The sequence below is a fragment of the Ochlerotatus camptorhynchus genome, unplaced genomic scaffold (assembly GCF_037179485.1).
Source record: "Ochlerotatus camptorhynchus isolate MF236.1 unplaced genomic scaffold, CSIRO-AGI_Acam_v1.1 ptg000070l, whole genome shotgun sequence".
NCBI classification, from domain to species: Eukaryota; Metazoa; Arthropoda; class Insecta; order Diptera; family Culicidae; genus Ochlerotatus; species Ochlerotatus camptorhynchus.
This window is the reverse complement of record NW_027040560.1, coordinates 7,439,071-7,463,238: the sequence shown is the minus strand read 5'-3', so window position 1 is coordinate 7,463,238 and position 24,168 is coordinate 7,439,071. Positions and strand designations below refer to the sequence as shown.

The 24,168-nt window shown below is 42.5% G+C and overlaps 1 protein-coding gene across 2 annotated transcripts in view; it reads left to right on the top strand.

Annotated features, from left to right (window-relative positions):
- Positions 1-23,385, top strand: part of aus (argus) — a 64,677-nt gene extending 41,292 nt beyond the window's left edge. For both annotated transcript variants that reach the window (XM_065217112.1, XM_065217111.1), the window contains exons 6-14: positions 2,393-2,530; positions 2,674-2,808; positions 2,878-3,082; positions 3,157-3,276; positions 3,374-3,519; positions 3,605-3,874; positions 3,947-4,078; positions 4,154-4,459; positions 22,536-23,385. In XM_065217112.1, coding sequence (XP_065073184.1) covers positions 2,393-2,530; positions 2,674-2,808; positions 2,878-3,082; positions 3,157-3,276; positions 3,374-3,519; positions 3,605-3,874; positions 3,947-4,078; positions 4,154-4,459; positions 22,536-22,642 — 1,559 coding nt within the window. In that variant the 3' untranslated portion in view covers positions 22,643-23,385. The remainder of the gene's footprint in view (positions 1-2,392; positions 2,531-2,673; positions 2,809-2,877; positions 3,083-3,156; positions 3,277-3,373; positions 3,520-3,604; positions 3,875-3,946; positions 4,079-4,153; positions 4,460-22,535) is intronic.
- The last annotated feature ends 783 nt before the right edge of the window (positions 23,386-24,168 follow it).

Sequence of the window (24,168 nt, the reverse complement as noted above, 5' to 3'; positions counted from 1 at the left end):
ACGCTCACTTGTTCCGTGTTGGGCTGGGGGACAGCAATCTCTGTGAATGTGGACAAGGTTACCAGGACGCAGTTCACATTATTTAGTCTTGTGCTGAGCATCGTGGAGTCAGATATGAACTATAAGATTCCCTTCCGGCTCGAGGTAGACAACCTACCCTAGTAACAATTATGCAATCATTTGGCATCCACTCTGATTTACGATGGTTTTATAATGGCAATGAATAATCCATTAAGTTTATATACAGCATTGCACATTGTAAAACGTTCCTGCTTAGTAGTTCACCTTTTTGCTGTTTTAAAAAGTCAAAAACTGTCTTGTTTTAAAATTAAATTTAAAGTAGTTCTCAATCACACCATAAAACTGTTCTAAAAATCAATCATAAACTTCATTAGCAATTTTTTTATTAATGTATTGATAAAATACTCTATAAACCTGTTCTATCATTATAAAAGCAATCATAAAACCATTCGGTTTTAAATGAGAGTAAAATGCATATCTTGTTGCCTTTTAGGCTTTTAAAAGTGTATCATAAAATCTCCTCTGTTTACAAATTGAACTTCAAGGATGGATCCTCATAGTGAATAAAAACCAAATTTATGACAAGTATATATCTCGAAGGATAAACGAAGTTGGAGGAAAAATTCAAGCGATGCTAACGACCGAAGGGAAGTCGACTTCAGTAAAATTTAGTTCTTTAGAAGATGCAGCACGTCCGGTGGAACGGGTACCATCAACGACTGAGCATCTGATGGAGAAGAGTGAAGTGAGCGTGGTTCTCAAATTCATAAAAGATTGTCAAAACAGTCTGAAAACAGACCAGCCTTCTCCAGACCTTGCGAATAGATGAAGATCGGAATAACTTGCGTCAGAACCGACTGCAAACCACTGAAACTGTCAGTTAGCGGACACTAGTTGGTTTCCGATCCATAGCTGTGATTTTATTCGATGAAAGGGTCATCACTTGGAAAAAAAATCATTCAACCGTACATTCTTGCATCGTTTGATGGTGCACTTCCAGAACCATCCGGAAGATGGGGATCTTTTCGGGAAGGATCGAGGTTACAGCTGTGCGAAATGTTGTGAACACTTTCTGAGTAACTGCTTCCAAGCCATCGGGAGCGGTTTGTTTGTTTTTGTATTTTCTATCTATATTTCCTTGGATCGCGTGATTGGTGATCGCGCACGATAGGATCCGATTTTCTACGTTGCGGCCGATTTATTGGCCGTCCTACCATGCTGGAGACAGCCGTCCTACCATGCACATGACAGAGAAACAATAACGAATAGTTACAATATACAACATAACTAAGTGGTGACATATATCGGTTGGTACAGTAAATAGTATATGCTAAGGGTAGAGATAGTAGTTGTCGCCTGCACGAACAAAAAGTTTTGCATCTTACATTGCAATAAATTTGATGGAATAACAACGACTGAAATATGGTCGAGATGTAACTTAAAAATATTAATTTTATCCTGGTTATCCTGGTTATCCTGGTAGACTTGCCATCCACACTTCGGGAATTTCTGGAAGTCCAGGAACCTTTAGGATTTCTGAAAACTTCAATAAACTCGGATACCCTAAAAACATACCAAAATTCTACGACTCTGAGAACTGAACTCCCGGGATCTGCAACCACTTTCATAATTCTAGGAACTTCTCAAACTCCGAATACCATTCGAACTTCTGAAAACTTAAAAAATAAATCAGCTACTCTCAAAACTTTTACATCTCCAGCAACCCTTTGAAAAGAAAATTCAAGAAATTCTGCTACCTATTCTACTACTAAAACACTGAAAAAACTCTCAGAACTCCAGGAACCCTACTGGAACTTCAGCAACCCTAAGAACTGATGGCAACATATTATTCTTCTTCTTTGCATTTCAAGCTTACTGCTTATCGCATTTAAGCTTATTATGTGTTCTCAACTTAGAGTTCTAGATTACACTTCCACAGTAATTAATTGAGCCCTCTCGATGCCTGTACCATTTTTGCATTAGAATACTTGTGTGGCGAGTACAATACAAAATACTCTATGCCCAGGGAAGTCAAGAAATTTTCCAAACTCGAAAAAATCCTAGACCGGGCCGTGAATCTTTTGCTGGGTAGCTGCACCTTTACCGAGTGAGTTAAGGAAGGCCGAACTGCTGGCAACATTACTGCCCTTTATGCCTCCAAGAACTCTCAGAATTCGATTTTTTCAGAACTCCAGAAACATCAAGAACATTAGAACAAGAACCCATTCCACTACTGCTCAAAATATATAAAAAAAAACAACCATCCATATTACCAACATACAGTACTAAAATTAATCAGAAATATATTTACAAAGTCACTTCCTGATCCTATTGATTACTTAACATCTTTATGTCTGTCGCCATCTTTCAGGTTCCTTCACCTTCACCTACAACCGAGGCCATGGGGAGTGCAAGAACCCGATTTCGAAGATGGACATGTGCACGGAAGACAGCAGGCTGCTGCTGAACTTCCAGGCGTGTCCTGACGTTCCGGGTACGGAGAGCACAGGTAACTAATAGGACTTATCTCGCCGGAATTTTCTAGAGATGAACTAGCCTAAGGCTAAAAATCTCTTAAATAAAGAATTAAAAAAAAAAAAATCGCCGGAATTTACAGCAACGCTCTAATGGTTCTTATTTGTGCGCTTCCAGTGGAAGAACTGACCTGCCTAGCGGGATGGAAGGATGGCAACTCTCGATATCTCGTAGGACTAGTTTCGCACCATCACGCCATCTCGAACGAGGATCGCTATAGGTGTTTCGTGTACGAGAAGATCAGCGGATCAGGTAATTGTCAGCCATAGTCGTATATTGCGGGTTTGTGGAGATGTTTGAATTTTTGATTAACTAAATCAGGAGCAGCGAATGCCGATGCTGAGTACAAGCTGGCCCAGTCGGGTGATGCCACCTGCAACGGGCTGGAGAGTGCCGAGGTCGGTTCGCGTATCATGACCCTGAAGCGAGCTCCGATGACGGAACGGTGCGATTTTCCCGCGTGGTTCAAAGGCCCCCGCCATTGGCATGCGCTGATGGGAAATGCCAACTTCATATTCCATCCTAGGTAAGTGGATTGCGTCACACAGTATCGCTTCGTTTACAGTGAAGCAATTGGTTAATTGATTGTTACTTTACCAGTGATGGATCGTTGCATATTGTAAAGCCAAGTGGCTACATGGAAGCACGGGCACTGTGCGAACAGATCAACAAGCAGACGACCACGGAGATGATGGCCGTCGTTCATCACACGACTGGATGGTGAGTGTGGACGGCATGAAACAAGAATCTCAGCTCAATTAGACTTAATTGACGATTGATTGTTCCTCTTCTTCTTCCTTTTCTTTTCCCGGAGCAGCACTTCTGGATACATGTGTGTGATGTTCTATCGACGAGATACTCACGTAGCTGAGCTACAAATGGGAACACCCGCAGCTAGATTAGAGGATGCGTGTACGACTGACAATTTCGACGTGCATCGGACTCCGTTTGTTACTTTATTAGGTAATTGAGCTGCACTCACAGTGGTTATAAAATTTCAATTTAAACTAATCAAATGTATATCCATTTTCTTGATGCCGTCGAACAGCTAATAACCCAGAGACACAGATCTGTCCAATGGAAGGATACTACTCAATTAAAGGTTTCCTCATTCCTTCATCGACGATTTCAAGGCACAAACGAAATCACAACAACAAAAGCCGAATGCACCGGCATCGGGAGGTGGTCAGCTTCCGGAACCAGGAAAGTGCGGACGGCTACTACTACAACCAGGAGAAGCGAAAAGCCTTCTCACGTATGAGGCGGACAGCTGCGACGCAGCCTAGTGATAATGTCACACAAGACTTTTACAGTTTAGGTGAGTTCGCGTGCGGGTGCCGTTGGTTAGTGGGACTAATCTAATTGTTAACGTTGCGACATTATTTCACAGAATCTACCCGAGCTCGTAGAGAAACGATGGGATGTAATATTAATCACAATACCAACAGACGTTTATTCATAGGATGTAATGAAAACACTGTAATAGAAGTTAAGCCAAAATGTAAAAACGACGAAGAGGAAAGTAAGTTCAGTGATGCACATATGGTTTATCTGTCGTTGGTGTTGATTGATGTTGTCTCTTTTTTACCCACGCTAGCGTACACCTGCCATGGCCACTGGCAGGAGAACCAGACGACGTTCATCATTGCGAAGCATCTCAGTTCGCAGCATGGCGTCTGCATCAGCTACGTGCCAATCGAGGGAAACCAGGTGCAAGTGTACGTAGGCGATACGTGCCACCGGCCTGGGATGCAACAGCATCCGCAGGCCGGCAGCAATGGCAATGGGGCTGGGGCGGCTGCAATGACGACGACGATGGGCGGCGGCGGCGGCGGCGGTGGCAGCGGCGGGGGAGGTGTCTCTACCACCATTCATAAGACTATGGCAAACGTTACCGTTATAGGTGAGTAGAATGGAGGGTGGAGGGGGTATGGGCGCCGGGTAGAGAATATTTGTCTTTGTTGATGAACCCTTAAGACCAGGATTTTAGCGAAATACTCACTGCTGCATCTATCCAGAAAGAACTGTATTCTGAAAATATCTTATGGAATAACTTTTGTGGCTCAGAGTATTCAATAAAGGGGAATTTGCGTGTATGTTTCTTACGAGAAACGTGAGGGTAATTCTAACAACAGGCTGACAATCAAGCCATATTTTCAGAATTAATATTTCCGTGCAAGTCCTTTACAAGATGGTTTTCTAGTTCTTAAGTATACTGCCGTTATAAAGGGTGATACGGTCAAAATTTGGTCAATATCAACTTGACGTATTTCTTTCAATTTTGCATTTAAAAAACCTGAACACCCCTCATTTTGAAGGTGTGTGTGTGTAGAATGTTGCTCCTATTTTGATTTTGGAATTCACTCTTCAGTTGTCAAAATGCCGTCCAAGCAAGAAGAGCAGCGTATCAAAATTTTGCTCGCGCATCGCGAAAATCCGAGCTACTCGCACGCAAAGTTGGCAAAATCGCTAAAAGTTGCCAAATCAACCGTTACAAATGTAATTAAAGTGTTTGGGGAACGTTTGTCGACAGCCAGGAAGTCTGGATCGGGGGGAAATCGAAAACCGGAAGCCGCTGAGACGACAAAGAGAGTTGCCGGTAGTTTCAAGCAAAACCCTAACCTCTCTCTCCGAGATGCCGCAAATAAGCTGGGTTTATCGTCTACAACCGTGCATCGAGCCAAAAAACGAGCCGGACTATCGACTTACAAGAAGGTAGTGACTCCAAATCGCGATGATAAACAAAATACGACGGCCAAAGCGCGATCCCGGAGGCTGTACACGACGATGCTGACGAAGTTTGACTGCGTGGTAATGGACGACGAAACCTACGTCAAAGCCGACTACAAGCAGCTTCCGGGACAGGAGTTTTATACGGCAAAAGGAAGGGGAAAGGTAGCAAATGTTTTCAAGCACATGAAACTGTCAAAGTTCGCAAAGAAATATCTGGTTTGGCAAGCCATCTGTACCTGTGGCTTGAAAAGCAGCATTTTCATAGCTTCCGGGACTATCAACCAAGAAATTTACGTGAAAGAGTGTTTGAATAAACGTCTGCTGCCTTTCCTGAAGAAACACGGTTGTTCCGTACTGTTTTGGCCGGATTTGGCATCTTGCCATTACGGTAAAAAGGCCATGGAGTGGTACGCCGCCAACAACGTGCAGGTGGTTCCCAAGGACAAGAACCCTCCCAACACGCCAGAGCTCCGCCCAATTGAGAAATACTGGGCTATTGTCAAGCGGAACCTAAAGAAGACCAAAAAACTGCTAAGGGTGAGCAGCAGTTCAAGGCAAACTGGCTTTCTGCGGCGAAGAAGGTGGACAAGGTGGCTGTACAAAATCTGATGGCAGGGGTCAAGCGTAAGGCCCGGCAATTCGGATTTGGAAAAGCGGAAGCCTAACTGAATATTTTTCCTGAATTTTATACTAATTGAACTTGAAAAAGAAATTTAATTTGATTTTTTAAATAAACGATTTCACCGATTTACACGCGTTTTCCCTTGACCAAATTTTGACCGTATCACCCTTTACGCATACGCATACGCACGTTCTATGCAATCTTTATGCACCGTGGGACTCTTATGCGTATAACGGCAGTATAGCCATGTATCAATTTAATTCATAAAATGCTAACATTATTTTTCTAATTTTTTGGGAAGTTGAACGACGGTCACATTAACCGGTACACTGCCACTATTCGCATAAAAAATACAATTTCTTGTGAAATTTCGAACTACATGGGATTTTTATGCTAATAGCTGCTGCAGCTGTTGGGAAAAATTTTAATTTAGACATTTGGTCACATTCAGAAATGCTTTGAACTTGTTCCGGGTGCCCCTGGGTAAACGACCAAAACTTGAATAGTACCTAAATCGATGCGACACAACTCACATTGCATTAGAATACAAAGACCAATCCATTATTGTAAACAATAAGTCTCTGTCAAATTCGGACTTGTTCCGGCAATCCCCGGGGAAAAGGCAAGAACTTGAATAATAGTAAAAATGGCCATGCGTCGCATCAAACAGCATCAGCGTTCAATGACTAATCCATTGGTGATAATGTTTCATCTGTAAGGCCACATTTGGTAACATCCGGGCATGGTCCGATGCTTCCATTGGGTTAGTCATAAATGCACCCCACACGACAGAAGTTTTGTCAATATTTCCATTAAAAAATATTACCTCTTCCATCTTTTGAAGCACGCTGCATGCCCAATAGGGTGGACCAAAATAACACTTTGTCTGGAAACCTGGGGGCTCACCCTCCAAATGATAGCCATGGTTGTTACAAAAAACTTTTGTATGGTGGCAACACTGAAAAACGTGATTTAGAGCTAGCCTGTTATAGTGGTGTACCTATAGTTGCGGTATGGAGGTTGTGCCGGAATAGTGAGGAGGATCCGGATAAGATAGCTCTCCTAAAATAAAGCATATTTGCATATTTCAAAATTAAAATATGCCCAAAAGGGACGGAAAATAATTAATTTTCCTTAAGATTTTCACTCCTTTACACCTATAGTTGTGGTAGTGTTCCTATAATAGTGGAACCCATAAGAAACCAACGCATTCCACTATTATAGGAACCAGAGTTAGCAACTATCACAACTACTGGAACAGTGTTCCTATTAATGGAGGACGATCTTGTAATATTTTTCTATCAAAATAGAGGTTGAAAGCTATAGATTGACGTATAACAATTGTGTGTACATCGTATATTTATTTTTTAATTGATAAATTGGCTTAGTACCTCCACTACTGGCTCACCCACCCTACTTAAAAGAATTGACATGCGCTAACAAAAATTTATAGATTATGAAAAGTTTATGCACTGCACAGAAGTTTAAAAGTTATCTAAGATATTTCGACAAATTATAATTGGCAACAAGTAATTTTCAAAAATATTAACAAATCATGAATATCAGATCATCTATTTACGTTAACATTTGTTGCATTGCTTCCAGAGGTCCGGATACGAGTCAGTGAGCCATAGGTCGTTGAAGAGGGCGAGTAGCCTCGTTTTGCCGTCGAGGGAGAGGTTTTTTTTTAACATTGGATGCCCGGTGTAAAAAACCTCTCCCTCGACGGAAAAAAACGAGGCTACTCGCCCTCTTCAACGACCTATGGCTCACTGACGCGTATCCGGACCTCTGGAAACAAAGCCTGGTAGTGCCCATTCCGAAGAACAACGCGGCGAATGGAGAAGCCTCCTCCTTTAGGCCGATTGCGCTCACTTGCTGCGCGGCAAAAGTGATGGAGAGAATGGTAAATCGTCGACTTAGGCAGTTTCTGGAGTCTAACAGTCTCCTTGACGAACGGCAGCATGCATTCCGGTAAGGACATGGCTCCTCCACTTACTTTGCAGCCCTCGGGAATGTACTCAAGGAAGCCCAGGACAACGGTCACCATGCGGAGTTAGTATCCCTTGATATTTCAAAGGCGTTCAACAGGACGTGGACGCCTGGCGTCATCCGGCAGCTCATCGGCTGGGGCCACATCACGCACTTTGTACGGAATTTCCTCCTTTATCGTACCTTCCAGTCATAGCGGTTACGCTATTCCTGGTGGCAATGAACGCGGTGTTCAGCCGACTGCCCAAAAATGTGCACGTAATCGTCTATGCCGATGACATACTCATCGTCGTAACGGGACGAACGACTAAACGGACCAGGAATATTGCCCAAGCAGCTGTCTCCGCCGTCAGCAGGTGGGCGCTTTCTGTAGGTTTCCAGCTCTCCGATCCAAAGAGTGTACGGTGCTATATCTGCCACTCGGGCCATCTGATTCGGGGACCACCGATCACCATCCAGGACCATCCAATTCCGCTTAAGAAAACAGTACGTGTTCTGGGCGTAGTTCTGGATCGGACTCTAAGTTTCGACCAGCACTTCAGATCGGTGAAAGAAAACTGTCGTAGCCGCATCAACATCGTCAGGACAATCTCCCGCCCGCACCGCTCCAGTAACCGCGAGATCCGCCTTCGTGTCGCCCGGGCTGTTATCGACAGTCGACTTTTCTACGGCATTGAAATTACCTGCTTAGCCACCGAGAAGCTGAACCGCATCCTCGCTCCGGTATACAATACTTACGTACGCATCGTATCCGGTCTTCTACCTTCAACGCCTGCAGACGCTGCTTGTGCGGAAATCGGAGTCCTCCCTTTCCGTAATCGATCTGCTGCAGTTACTGCTACGAAAGCCACTGCCCTTGCTGCTAAGACATCCGGGAATGATAGGGTCTTTCTCCTCAACGAGGGGAACAGAGCCCTCCGCACTGCAGCCAACCTTGACCTCCCCCCGGTGGCCAGGGTCCACTGGCATGGAGAGAAAAGTTGGCGATCTAACGTTATCAAAATAGATAAGCGGATTAAAAGAGGATTCCAAGCCGGAGATAACTCTGTAGCGTTGAGGCGCTCAGTTGCAGAACTTCTTGGGTCGGTCTATCCGGGGCACGTTCATCGCTTTACGGACGGATCGCGATCACGGGCTGGAGTGGGACTCAGAGTGGCAGGACCAAACTCCGCAACAAGTCAAAGTCTACCGGAGGAGTGTTCCGTTTTTTCCGCAGAAGCCACTGCTATTCTTGATGCAGCCATCACTCCTGCAGATCAACCGATCCTTGTGCTAACGGACTCACACAGCATGATCCAGGCGCTGGAAGCCGAAGCCCCGAGCCACCTCTGGATACAAGGCATTACACGATATGCTCCACCCTCAACCGTTTTTACGTGGATTCCCGGGCACTGCGGTGTTCCTGGAAATGAGGCTGCGGACAGGCTGGCGGGATCCAGTCCATCTGGTCCCCGCTTCACCAGGAACGTACCACTCCTAGACGTCAAGCGTTGGATCGCGAATATTATCAAGGAAGCCTGGCAGGAGGAATGGTTTCAGTCGAGGACCACTTTCCAGAGAAAGGTCAAAGAAACCGTACGACCCTGGCTAGACAGCCACAAGTACAAGGACCAACGGAACATTTCAAGACTCCGGACCGGCCATGCGAGGATTTCCCACAATTTTGGTGGGACACCCTTCAACAAGGTTTGTCCAATCTGCAGCATCCCTGCCTCGGTGGAACACGTGCTGTGTGTCTGCCCAGAGTTTCAGAGGCTACGCGAACAACACCGACTCCCAGAGAACATCAGGGAGCTACTTGGCAACGACCCCTCGACGCTGGCTGCGCTGATTGCTTTCTTGAAGGACGCCCACCTGTACAACCAAATCTAGCACTCTCGTCGTTGGCTGCGCTGTCCGTGTTCTTCCACCTTCCTATTTTTCTGCCGTCGGGTTATCTCTGCCGGACTGGGGCACTGTCTCTTACGGTGGAGCTCTACCTTGTTCGCGCATCCATTCCTCACCACAGTCCCGATGTAACTCCCATTTTACATTAAGCTTTTTTTTAAATGTTGTCTCAGAGCCAGTTTTACGTTACGTTAATGTTAGACTGGAACGTTTCCTTAGAGGCCCTAAGCCTGACCTTCTACTATCAAATGTGATGAACTAGCCTACGGCTAAAAATCACAAAAATAAAGAAAAAAGAAAAATTGTTGCATTCTGTTAAGCTCTGAATGGTATTTGTTGAGCTTACTTTTGGTAGTGGACACAACAACACTTGTTCACTCGGTGTCCATCACGCTATGGACGGTTGTTTACTCGATCACGGTATTGTTTTCGTGCGCTTTATTAATTGCCTGCAGCTCGGTCAGTGCTCTTTGTACGACAATTATGGTTGAATTAAAGCAAACTTTGTGTTTTGCCTAGTAAGATGGGAGATCAAGGCCCAACATGGACGAGATTGCTAACTTCGTTGAGTACGAGTACGAAGCAACGCAGAAGAAGGGGGGGCTGTGTACAAGACACGACCTGTGTACAAGGCTGTGTACAAGACACGACCGCTTGGTTGACGTAGACTACGTTAAGCTGTTCAGTGAAGTTCTCATGCATTTGTCATAATATTGATTTAAAATACAGTTAAAGTAACCTATTCTTTCGTTCCTATGTACAAATTTTGAATTTCATGTTTAGTAAAACTTAGGGCCAAATTCAGGACCCCATAAAAATGCGTATACCTAGTCTATTACATTTGGTTCCTAAATTGCAATCAGATATGAATATTAAAATAGGAATATATGACGAAATATAAACAAGATCCCAAGGCAAGTTTTTTCAGTAGCTACATCATAAGCTAAAAAAATATAATTGAGGTGGAGCATACACACTAAGATTCTGTTTTCGTGTTCGGTAAATTTTACCGAAATCAGAACAGCTGAACGTTCGGTAAAACTTTGGCCTTCATTTTAAAGGCGTTTGAACTTGAAAATAATTTCAAAACATGTTCAACCTTGTTTAAATGATCAAAACTTGTCTTTTTAGTGGAGATGTAGTTTCAAAATAGCTGAAAAGCAATTGAATTGAATTGCATAAATTTTACCGAACAATTGAGCTGTTCAGATTTCGGTAAAAATTACCGAAGTCGGCGATAATTGCTAAGTGTGTAGCAAACCATTCCATAGTATTATTAACCAAGTAGGAAGGACTTATAATGCTAACCTAAAAGCATAAATAGAGGTACCGTCGGATAATGTCGGTGCTTGGTAATGAAATATAGTCTGTGATAGGGAAATCACTTTTCTCTACCACAGAAACACCCCGTTTTCTTATGTAAAATGAAATCATAATTTTTTTTTTTTTTTTTTTCCTTTATTAGAGAGATTTTTAGCCTAAGGCTAGTTCATCTCTTTTAAAAATTACAAAAAAGAATTGAGACCTCAAAAGGAGGATCCCAATCTTGGCAAGTGGGCATTTAGCTTAATTATATAAAATATTGTAAAACACTACCAAAAGGGCCGACGAATTCAAAAGCACAAACAGAAAACACTCAAATGTTGTAAAAAAGATTCGCCTCCTTCAGGAAGGCGATGAGGGCGTCTGCTGCCGGGGACTCGTCGCCAAGCAGACTTCGTATGCTGGTTCCCTCCAGACCGAAGGCAACCCGAAGGTCCTCGAGCTCCACACAGTTGATGAGGATGTGTTCTACGGAGGCTGGCACTCCGCAGGTTTCGCAGGTTCTCCAGAACGGTGTTCCTCCGAAATTATGGGAGGCCCTGCTATGCCCGGTGCGCAGCCTGGACACCACTTGCTGCTCCTTGAGGCTCGGTCGATCCTTCCAGGGATCGGTGCTCGCCTTGATTTTTCGTAGTTGGTGAGTTCGATTGTTCCTCCACTCGTTGTCCCACGCTCTCCGAACCGTCCGCTTGATCCATTTTTTGATGTCCTGGAACGGAACATTGTCAGAGAACCTGGGTCCGATGGGGCCTGAGCCGGCGAGGTGGTCGGCGATCACGTTCCCCTGGATGCCACAGTGCCCGGGTACCCACATGTATACGGTGTTGGGCGGCGCATGCGTTACCGTCCCTTGTATCCACGGATGCTTTGGTGCTTCATCGGTTAGGGCCATTATTGCGCTTTGTGAGTCGGTAACGATGAGGATCGGCCGATTGGCCGGAAGGGTGGTTGCGTGAAAGACGGCCGCTGCCTCAGCGGAAAACACCGAGCACTGGGCCGGAAGTGAATTGCTGACGACCAAACTATCTCCTGAAACCCCCATTCCCACTCCGCTGCTGGAGAGCGAGCCATCAGTGTACCTGATTTCGTGATCTTGATAGTGCGCCCCGAGAGTTTCGACGACTGTCCGGCGCAAAGCCAGTGTGTTGTCTCCTGCCCTGAAGCGGTCCTTGATTCGGCTGTCGATTCTGATCTGATGTGATTGCCAACTTTTGTCTCCGTGCCAGTGGACCCTGGCCACTGGAGGGAGATCTACGTCGGCGACCGTGCGGAGGAGTTGGTTCGCCTCGTCGAGGAGAAAGATCCTGCTGTTTCCCGACGTTTTAGCGAGGAAGGCAGCGGCTTTGGTAGCGGTAGCTGCGGTGTAGACGAGCCGAAAAGGCAGAATACCGGCTTCTACGCACGCGGCGTCGGCCGGGGTGGAGGGCAGGAGACCGGAGACTGTTCTTACGTATCCGTTGTAGACCGGTTCCAAGATTTGGACGGCTTTCTCGGCGGCAAGGCACGTTAGTTCTACGCCGTACAATAGGCGACTGTCGATGATGGCTCGGGCTACTCGGAAGCGGATTTCACGGTTGTTGGATCGGTGGGGGCGGGAGATGGTCTTCATCAGGTTGGATCGACTACGACAGTCCTTCTTCACCTGTTGGAAGTGCGGCTCGAGGGATAGGTTCCGATCGAGGAGCACTCCCAGGACTCTTATTGTGTTTTTGGTCGGTATCGCTTGCTGTTTGATCATGATGGGCTGTCCGTTGTTCCGATGCCGGGTGGTGCATATATGGCAGCGCACGCTCTTGCCGGCGGAAAGCTGGAACCCAACGGAGTCAGCCCATCTGACCACCGAGGAGACTGCCGCTTGCGCCCTTAATTTCGTCCTCTGCAGGGTGGGGCCTACCGTTACAATGAGGACGTCATCCGCGTAGACGAAAATATATATGTTCCTGGGTAGCTTGTCGAAGACCCCGTTCATGGCCACCAGGAAGAGGGTGACCGCGATGACCGAACCCTGTGGTACTCCGGTTTCTTCGCTGAACCTTCTGGATTTGACGTTTCCGACCGACACCCGAAAAGATCGGTCGGTCAGAAAGTTTCGGACGAAGTGTAGGATGCGTCCTTTTAGTCCCCATTCGGCTAACTTCTTCATTACTGCTGGTGTCCACGTTCTGTTGAATGCTTTGGAGATGTCCAGCGAGACGATCTCCGTATGATGGCCTTGGTCCTGTGCCTCCTTCAAGACTTCTCCAAGAGTGGCGAAGTAGGTGGATGTACCGTACCCTTGCCTGAAGGCGTGCTGTCGATGGTCAAGCAGTCCCTTAGACTCCAGGTATTGCTTGAGCCTTCTGTTGACCATCCGCTCCAAGACTTTGGCCATGCAGCAGGTCAGCGCGATGGGGCGAAATCCTGTGACATCCTTGGTCCCTATATTTGTTTTGGGGATCGGGATCACGAGACTTTGCCTCCATTCGTCCGGGTATTCTTCGTTGTCCCATAGCTGGTTGTAGAGTTCGAGCAATTGTGTTTTCCCTTCGAGCGGTAGATGCTTCAGCAGTGGGTATCCGATTTCATCCGGTCCGGCCGAGTTTCCATTGCTCCGGCTAAGAGCGAACGAGAATTCTTCCCAGGAGAATGGTTGGTTGATCGGTAGGTCGTCGTTGTCTGTGGGAATTCCGAAAGTGGGCACCGAGGACAGCGAAGGACCGACTCGTCGTTGGAAACTTTCGCTGTACTCCGCGATTCCTGATAGTTTGGCGAAGTATTCTCCCAGTTCATCTGCTACGGCGTTTGGTTCGGTGATGGTAACGGTGTCGGCTTGCACTTGTAGCGGCGATGATCGCCGCTTGCCGCTGAGGGCATTGATGCGGCTCCACAGTTCTGCTGACGATTGTTCGGCGTTGATGCTTTCCAGAAAATCCGACCAGCTATTTTGCTTCGCCGTCCGGATTTCCTGTCGGCATTTGTTGTGCTGCTGGCGGTAGTTTACGAGGATTTCCTCTCTCGCAGGGTCGTTCGTAGAGGTTCGCTTGAGTTTACGGAGTGCCTTCCGCCTGGCTTTTACAGCACTTTTCGTGTCTTCATTCCACCATCGGAGTGCCCTCCGCCCGGGAATACTGCCTGTTCTTGGGATGTTGGTGCTGGCTGCTTTGTGGATGACTCTCGTGATACTTGGGATGTCCGTAGGTTCTTCAGTCTGCGCAAGAGTTCGGTAAGAGAGCTGATAGCCCTCCCAGTCGGCTTCTCCATACCGCCACCGTGGTCTTCTGGTGTTCTCCGGTGCCATTGCGGCGGATAACCGGATCTGTACCGGATAGTGGTCGCTGCCGTGAAGATCCGGGTTGATGCCCCATAGCATTTTGCCCGCTAAGGAGCGGCTAACTGCGGACACGTCGATGGCGGTGGTGTGCCGTCCGTTAAAGAACGTCGGGCCCCCGTCATTTAGGATGACTAAATCTTCCTCCTCAAAAAAATCATAAAAAAAAACTACTAGGAACAGCCCTATGGGGTTGTACGCACTTTTGAAGTAGAACTACGTTGTCTTATATAATAAATCTTATATGTTAACTGCAGCAGGAGCTTGTGTTTTGTGTAGGAATAGGAATTTGAGCGGGGTTCTCTTTGTTTATACTCTTTAGTATGACGCGCTTGACATATATGGCCCACAATTACTCACGAAGAGCTCCTGATTCCGATCAATAGCGGTGCGGCTTCTTCTTTCTTCTATGGATCCTCAGGTCGGCTGCAGCTCGCTGCTTGCAGGCAGCCTTTTATTGTGCACTGGAGATCACCACCACTCACCACGCGGTGATTGAATAAACACCGCTTGGTGAGACCGGATGGAATTCAACTTTGAAATCTGTGTTAGGGAGATCGCTTTTCGCAGGCAATCGGTGAAAATCTTAAGTATCACTGCAAACAGTTGCACATTCGTGCAATTTTCAATAATGACATTTTGAAAATGATAAATTCAGATGCGTAGAAATATTTCTGATCGATTGGTGATAAAATTATTGAAATTGGTCCAGGGGCAGCTGAGTTATTAACGTTCAAAATCTTTCAAAATTTTCTAACATGTTCCATTTTTGGTTTTCAGAAAGTGTACCCCCATATAAAAATCACAGACGCAGTCCTACGTCAAAAAATTTTTTAGTGAATTTTGTTATACAATCGGTAGATGTACCGAGAATTGATTAGAGGCATTCGAGGCTAAAACGTTCTGATAACGAAATTTTACATTAGATAAGTGCAAAATTGCGCGTCTCGTTTTGTGAGTGCTTTTTTTTTAGCGTTCAAAAGAAAGCCCTACATTAAGTACCTTGAAAATTTATTCAAAACCTTTTACTGGGTTTTATTAGAATTTTCTCGAGCATTTCCTTTGGAACCATTTCCCTTCATAGAGATTATTTCAGAATTCTTCTAAAAAAGTTTGAGATTTTCTCTAGGAGCACCTACAAATGTATTAATGACAGCCTAGGAATTCAATACATATCAATCTTAAAAAGCATGAAATTTATCCTTATATTCTCTTCGAAGTTTCCTTTCAAAATACTATTTGAATTAACTTGAATTCTCAAGCAATTCACCTCAGAATTGTTTTGCAATTTTGTTCATAATTATCTGTGTGCTCTCCGCTAAATTCTTCTGAAATTCTGCGGAGAAATTTCTTAAAATTCTCATTCGTGATGCACTTGGAATTCCCTTAAAATTATTCTCAGAATTCCTTTGGAATAGTACCCTCACAAATCGATTCCCTTGGTATTTATCACGGATCCTGGGATCTTTACAATCAACTTGGAATTTTCCACAGAGCTAATTAAAAATTCTACGCTGACCAGCGTTGCCAGGTCATTTTCAGAAATATCTGTACCAGGTAAAATATAAAATCTGGAAAAATCTGGAATGCTCCAAAAAATCCTCTTTTTAACAAAATGCTATTGAATTCAAAGTGATGTGCCAATCTCCCGTAAAAATAGGTCAGTATGATCATCTGGAATTTATTCAAAGTACTAGAATGGTTGTAAATTACATGTTTAAATAAATTAAATAAAGCAAATAACTTGTTAGCATTGCTAAAATCATCCAAAAGTTGAAAAGTATTGACACGGTGTGCCCAAAAAGTTCAAATATCCATTACGCAGTATTTCAAAAATTGAGTTAAATGTGGGTAAAAAACAGCAGAAAATAAGGTTAGAATTGGTTTTTTAAACTGTGCCTTTTTTTAAAAAGAATGAGAAGCAAAGAATCAACGAAATTTGATGGGATGGATTTTTTGAACTAATCGTCGATGTAGTCCTTACTAAGGTACGCATTATCTTCCGCGCCTTCTCTGGGTATTCCGTTTTCGGTTTTCGGCCGCTTCCAGTGCGCCGCTCGATGGTCTTCGTCTCTTGGAACATCTTCACAACGCGCGACACGGTGGAATGGTAGATTCCAAGCCTTTTGCCGATCCATCTGTGCGACTGACCAGGATCATCGATCACCGCGCCCAAGATTTGCTGGCGTAGCTCTTCTTGTTTCGAATGCATCTTGAAAACTACTTGACAGATCGCGATAAAAATTTTCATACATATACATAACACTTTAAACTAGTATGACCCAAAATTTCATTAATTTTTACCCACGCGATAAAAAGTTACACCCAAAACAAAGTGTCGCATTTTTTCCGAGTCCAGTCTTTATTTGATGCAGTACCAGAATTTAAAGATTTTGTTAGTTCTAAATAATTATAATATTACTCTGAGGTTGATCAGATTTACAGTTTAATTCTTGACGTCATACAACACACAAAACCCAGCAGATCAGTAGGCAATTTTATTTTGAAGCAAAACCGGGCTGAAGTGTGGAATCAAAGCCTAACATCGTGGAACTCACACACAGTTTACCTAAACTAAGGGTAACTCCACTATTCGCATGACCATTATGCCAAAGAATAATTTTATTATATTACTAAAATAAAAGTCTGATAGCTTCAGAATCTTGTAATGATTTTAAATTCCGGAATTTATATCATGAATTTTGACGTAGGACTACGTCTATGTTTTCTATATTAATACCATATTTGACGCGTCCCTAATGATGACGCACTCATCTAATTTTTATCGCATCTCGATTTTGACAAGATATTTTTCAAAACTTTGTTACACCATCATCCCTAGAGCACAGGAACTAATATTTGCAGAAGTAACATTTCAAAAATGATGATTGAAAATAGTCGAACATTATTGAGTGCGTCGATTTAGGAACCGCTTCGAATATAGTTCCTCCCCGGTACACTTTGAGAGTACGAAAAATGAGCATGTAACGAAAGGGTCAGGTTTTGAACGCATATATCTCCAAAGCATTAGTGTGAAATATGTCATGCAATATGCCATTCGCCGGGGGCTTACTCCAAAAATTTTGTGGCATATAGTACAAATAGTGCAAATAGTTAAACAACTAAGAAATTTAACTAAAATTTGTAGCATCAAAATTTTCCACTATAAGGTGTATTTACTAACAAAGACATCACATAGTTGGTTCCAAACGAATCAAGCCGTTATCGCATTTCCTTTCGAACTTCAGAAGTGTTCGAAAGGCTCCACAAGAAGCTTGCAGCCAAGACTGCCTGGGTACAGTTGCTTATCGTGAGAAAACATTGTGGGCCACCGTCATCAAGAACGTTATCGTCATGTCGAAGCTCGAACTAGCTCACCGTATCCGTGGAGGTCTCAGAATTTTATTACTTATTACCAATGGAACAGCGCCATCTATGTGAAAAATAGCCTGGACTTAATGGTTCATTTTGTCAATGGAAAATTTTAGAAGCTACTACCACGTGCAACTAACCAATCACGTGTCAGCAACCACTATATAAGATTGGCGTTAACATATGTGAGCGTAATCCTACGTCAACTGTTCGTACAACCCCATTGGGCTGTCCCTTGTAGTTTTTTTTTGTTAGTATGAATTTACTTGAAACTCTTCACAGGATATCTTCGCCTTTTTTTTTTTTGGTTCAATTTGAATCATCCTAGAATTCCATCATATTTCTTTTCTATATTCCCCTAAAATAATCTTGAAAATATCTAAACTTTTCCAGTAATCTACGATCTCCAATTCCACAAATCCCTTAAACTGGTAATAATTCCCAAAAATTGGCTCAATTTTGTGTCCATTTTTCTCTAAGAAATTCTTAAAATATTCTTAACAATTTCCTTGGTACACTCTTCAGAATGACCGTCACACTCTTCTCAGACTTATCCGATAATTCCCTTTAAACTGCTTTGTAAGTAAGTTCAGAATTGTTTTGAAATCCTTTTCAGTATTACCTAAGTACTCAAGTACTTTGCCAAAATGGTCTCACAGAAATCGCGCTTAAAATTTTATTAAAATTAATCTCCATAGAAACATTGGACAGAATTCCATTGAAATTATTCTAACGATTCGTATCAGCATACTCCTCAAATTTCATCAAGCTGTTACGCCCTACTTCCAGCTCTATCTAGATTTCTCTTCCGGATTGTATTTCCTTTATTGGCAAAATCTCCATGCAATTGTCTCAGAGTTGACAAGACAATTGACACCGTCTTCAACCAGAGATTGCACAGACTGAATATTTAACACTAGACAACGGACAACACACCACACCCAGTAGACCAGTAGGGAAATTTTCGGGTTGCCAAAATTTACACCGCCTGGAGTGGGAATCGAACCCTCACTACGTGGAACTCACAATACGCATAAATCATGGGTGACGCCGCACGACCCCGAAGCCCACAAAGATGGATGTAATTCTATTCAGAATTAGTTTGATTTGATTTCACAAAGAAGTCGCCTCACACTTAACTGTGAACTATTTTCAGAATTACCTTAAAATTCCAATAATGTCCAACGTCTTTTAAAATTGAAGTACCAAGTTTGGCTTTTTATTTTTTTTTATTAGAGTGTAAATCAATTGCAGTGATATTTTTAATGCAACACGTTTAAAAAATCTGGGAAAATCTGGAACATATTTAAAGAAAACCGTGGACTATCGGTGTATCTAGCAAAACGACTAAAAATCTGGAATCTGGCCCACAAAGATGGATGTAATTCTATTCAGAATTAGTTTGATTTGATTTCACAAAGAAGTCGCCTCACACTTAACTGTGAACTATTTTCAGAATTACCTTAAAATTCCAAAAATGTCCAACGTCTTTTAAAATTGAAGTAGGGGAATTTACGTATTCTCGTCAATCTAAGCAGCGTCCGAACTTCTATTAGCGATTTCTCAGCGTCACACACATACATGACAGGTTTGTTTGTTGACATTTATCTGCTGCTTGCTGTTCTACCAATTCCAATCGACAGAATTGATCAAAACGGGTTGAACATGTTTTTACAACGATCCAAACTTCTCAGGTGAGTGTGACTATTGTCGGCAGTCTCTTTTTCTTCGGCACCCTTTCCATTTGAACTGCGTGTTAACCAGCTGTTCTATTATCGGCAACTCGAAATCAGCCGTATTTTGTAGTGTGTATGTTTAATTTAAAGAAAAATATGGCATAACAGGACTGCACAGTCGTAAAAATGTAATCAGATTGAAGCTGAAAAGGTAAGGAATCGGCTTAATACATTCAGCGAAGAGTTTTGATGGGAAAATACAGTGAAATTAACGTTTCAATGTCGGTTGCCGAAAATAGTCAATGGGTGCCGAAGCCATAATTTACCCTACCAAGTTTGGCTTTTTATTTTTTTTTATTAGAGTGTAAATCAATTGCAGTGATATTTTTAATGCAACACGTTTAAAAAATCTGGGAAAATCTGGAACATATTTAAAGAAAACCGTGGACTATCGGTGTATCTAGCAAAACGACTAAAAATCTGGAATCTGGCCCACAAAGATGGATGTAATTCTATTCAGAATTAGTTTGATTTGATTTCACAAAGAAGTCGCCTCACACTTAACTGTGAACTATTTTCAGAATTACCTTAAAATTCCAAAAATGTCCAACGTCTTTTAAAATTGAAGTAGGGGAATTTACGTATTCTCGTCAATCTAAGCAGCGTCCGAACTTCTATTAGCGATTTCTCAGCGTCACACACATACATGACAGGTTTGTTTGTTGACATTTATCTGCTGCTTGCTGTTCTACCAATTCCAATCGACAGAATTGATCAAAACGGGTTGAACATGTTTTTACAACGATCCAAACTTCTCAGGTGAGTGTGACTATTGTCGGCAGTCTCTTTTTCTTCGGCACCCTTTCCATTTGAACTGCGTGTTAACCAGCTGTTCTATTATCGGCAACTCGAAATCAGCCGTATTTTGTAGTGTGTATGTTTAATTTAAAGAAAAATATGGCATAACAGGACTGCACAGTCGTAAAAATGTAATCAGATTGAAGCTGAAAAGGTAAGGAATCGGCTTAATACATTCAGCGAAGAGTTTTGATGGGAAAATACAGTGAAATTAACGTTTCAATGTCGGTTGCCGAAAATAGTCAATGGGTGCCGAAGCCATAATTTACCCTACCAAGTTTGGCTTTTTATTTTTTTTTATTAGAGTGTAAATCAATTGCAGTGATATTTTTAATGCAACACGTTTAAAAAATCTGGGAAAATCTGGAACATATTTAAAGAAAACCGTGGACTGTCGGTGTATCTAGCAAAACGACTAAAAATCTGGAAATTCCAGATAAATCTGGAATACTGGCAACGCTGGCTGAATCTGAACTGACACAACACAAGTGGCTTGGAGTGAAAGTCTAAAATCTCTAAGAGCTCTTTCTAAAACTACCTCTAATCTTCTCTGAAAAACATGACATTAATTCTAAAACTTAAAATCTTTTTGAAACAAAATATCTAGTCTGGTCCAAGAGTCTTAAAATTTTTCAGAGGACCAAAATCTTATTCTTTTGCTGAAAATAGATTAGCTAAATTATATCCCGATTTGTCATCGAAAATCACGGGTTTTTTTCCCGGTGACTTCGAATTCCCTGCTTTTTCCCTATTTCCCGGTTCACTGGTCACCCTGCTCATCATAATCCGATCAATTCTCCACAAATGAGAAAGAGAGATGTATACTATATATATATATAGATTCGTGCAATACTGGCAAAACTCAAAATCAGTGAATTTTCAAAAAACCTTCTGCATTTCTGTTTTAAGTTTCAATTTTATGAATCTATTCATGTTCATTGGACTGAATCGAGGGTGTTTCATTCATTGTATCAAATATCAGATCAACGATTTTTGCTGCTTTTTATTTGGGGTGCGCCTATTTGTTATGCAAAACTTGGATATTTTTTGAGCTGTAACCGCAGACAAACAGACATAACACTCATAAGTTGTTCATCGAACAAGCATTTAACAGTCAATTTAAAAGTATCTCAGTTGGTAGTACTGCCACCTGTGGCGCTCATAGTGAATTCCCTTGCGTTTGACGTTTACACACTACCGCCATCTGTTCAGCGTACTACCCACCACAGTGTACTCAACAAATGGCGGTAATGTTTTAGCGACGATGTTTTACAGTGAGAAATATTCAATGTGTTATGTCTGTTTGTCTGTGTTGTAACCATAAGCAACATAAGCACAACTCAAAATGTTCCTTTGATGCTACTTTGGCTTTTTTGAAAAAGTAGCAAGAGCATATCTACCTATCATTTTTGATTTATCACAAATTTCAAAATGGAATTTTGAGGGATGAAATTTCACACTATTTGCCGTCATTTGTCATCAATATCTCAAAAGTGAACAATTTCAACTTGTGACATTATTGAATGAAACCGCCAGTCGGAACCGCAGAAGTGAGTATCCTTCTACACCACAGCTGATTGTTAAAATGATCTAATAATTATGCCGCCCGTTGCGAGGAAGTTTTGCTGCACAACGGCGGAGAGAGAGAGAAAATTTCCACCGCTGGCGAGCTACTGCTTGCTACTGGTACCTTGGACGATCCGCTTACCGCCGTTTGCTGCCAACATGAGCGGAGGCCCGATAGCAACGCTGTTTTATAAATTTACAGGTTCAAGCAGATCGATGCACAACCAACTGGTACTCGATTATGACGACTGGGTTAGGGAAAACGTATTTTTCTCGAAAGCAGTGATAAAATTATCACTTTTATTTTATACATTTTTCAAAGGTTTTTTTATAGAATATTCCAAATGTATACATTTCAGAAGAATTGTATGGTTATTTCCTATCGCTTGGTGTATTCATATTTTAATTTCATCAATAAATGACAAAGTTATAACCGTTCAAAACCTAACACCTTTTCGATTTACCCCCCGTACCTTCCCCTAAGACGTACTCTACGTCAAAAAAAGATAAGCAATATTTAAAAAATTATTGAATCCGGTGGATTAGGAACTGTACAGAGTTTAGGTCCGGCATAATAGAAATTCTACATTCCAAAAATTACTGAAATCCGTCATATATACTAAAGTACACCTTCCACTTTCAGGAAAATGCGGCGACACGAGCACATCGATCACGCTACACTACCATTACAAGGGCTGGATGATTCTCACTGTAATATCGATACTGCTGTTTAATTTTACTATAAGATGATCACATTGTAAATTACAATAAACGGCAAAGCTAATACCGCGTCAAGCAGAGTCTGATCGCAAATATTGAATTGGAATAAAAACGCATCAGAGGCAAACATAAAAAAGCTGGATTAAATTGGACTACATACAAACAACACACTCACTACAACCTACAACGGTCAAACAGAAAATGAAAACCTATCAGAAATATGATGTACATCCCCACACTGTACAAAGTGACTAGTAGAAGACAAGAAGAAACGTAGAACCCAAATAAACCTATAATTTTTTTTATTGTTTTATCTCTTTGGTTTCATTTCACTCAATAACTCCCTTCGAAGAAAAAAAAACGAACAAATCTTCCTTTCTCGATCGGTTTCACCTTAGTGATGGTTTAGCGTAAGAAAGCAAATTATGTATACAGAGAAAGCAAGTGAGAGCAGAATGAGAATTGAGCAAACTGTAAATTGTACCAGAGTAGTATCATTACCGATGGCAAAGGGCGTCCGGATCCCCGCAGTACTCCGCGACGCCACGAGTATCGTCAGTGCAGGCACAAAACATACACTTCTAAAGGCCCTTTAGTCAATATACTCCTCTTGTAACACAAAAATAATCGAGATAAAAAAAAGAAGAAGCATAACCTCTATTAAATGTGATCGTTGTGATTGAGAATCCTCTAATACCTGTGCTTTTGTTGGATATATCTCCCTCATTCCTGTACGAAAAAAAAACAAATATTTCCCCAAATGTTATCTCGAGGATACGAAAAGCCTTTCAGTGTTGTATATTTTTCGGTTCGTTTCGGCTGATCTGGCTCTGTAATCGAAGTTTTTGCCATGTTTCGTACCTTGAATCCACCTTAACACAACACACCCACGTACAAGGATACATACACACACACTGCCAGCACCCTCTCGTGTATTTTATATTAAAATCACACAAATACACACACACACACATTCACACACAACCAAGCCTCCCTTTACTAATTCGAACAAAAAATCGCAAACAAAACTAAAACCACTGCGGATAAATGAAGTCAACGAATCACATTGCGCTTACGATACTCCGAGAAGAAGTAAGAAATTGAACGAGGTAGAGAGAACCAGATGAAGAATAAGCTAGCAGAGGACATGTATAAAGCAAATTATTAAACTATTCGTTTTTTTCCTTAAATTATGTATCCAAGGTTTCCTAAGCGAGAGAAAACTAAACAAGTGATGAACGGTGTGTGCAGAACTAAAAGAAATCAAGCTAAAGCGGGAAAGGGCAAGCAGACACGGAAAGACCCGGATAGTAGCAATCGGTTAATTGCGGAAATTGCGAGGATGCGTGAGTGGTAGCGACAGAGAGAACGGACAAGAGCGAGCAAGAGAGGTCTTACCGAAGAAAGGATGGTTGCGCTGTCGATGGTGTCTAAAACTGAGAAAAACAAAAAAGAAACGAATGTGTTGGTATAAAAGAAAACTGAAGTTTTTAAGGAGAAGATGAGAAGAAAAAAAGAACTACAAGCAAGTACTCTAGGCTTTTTAAATTAAATTA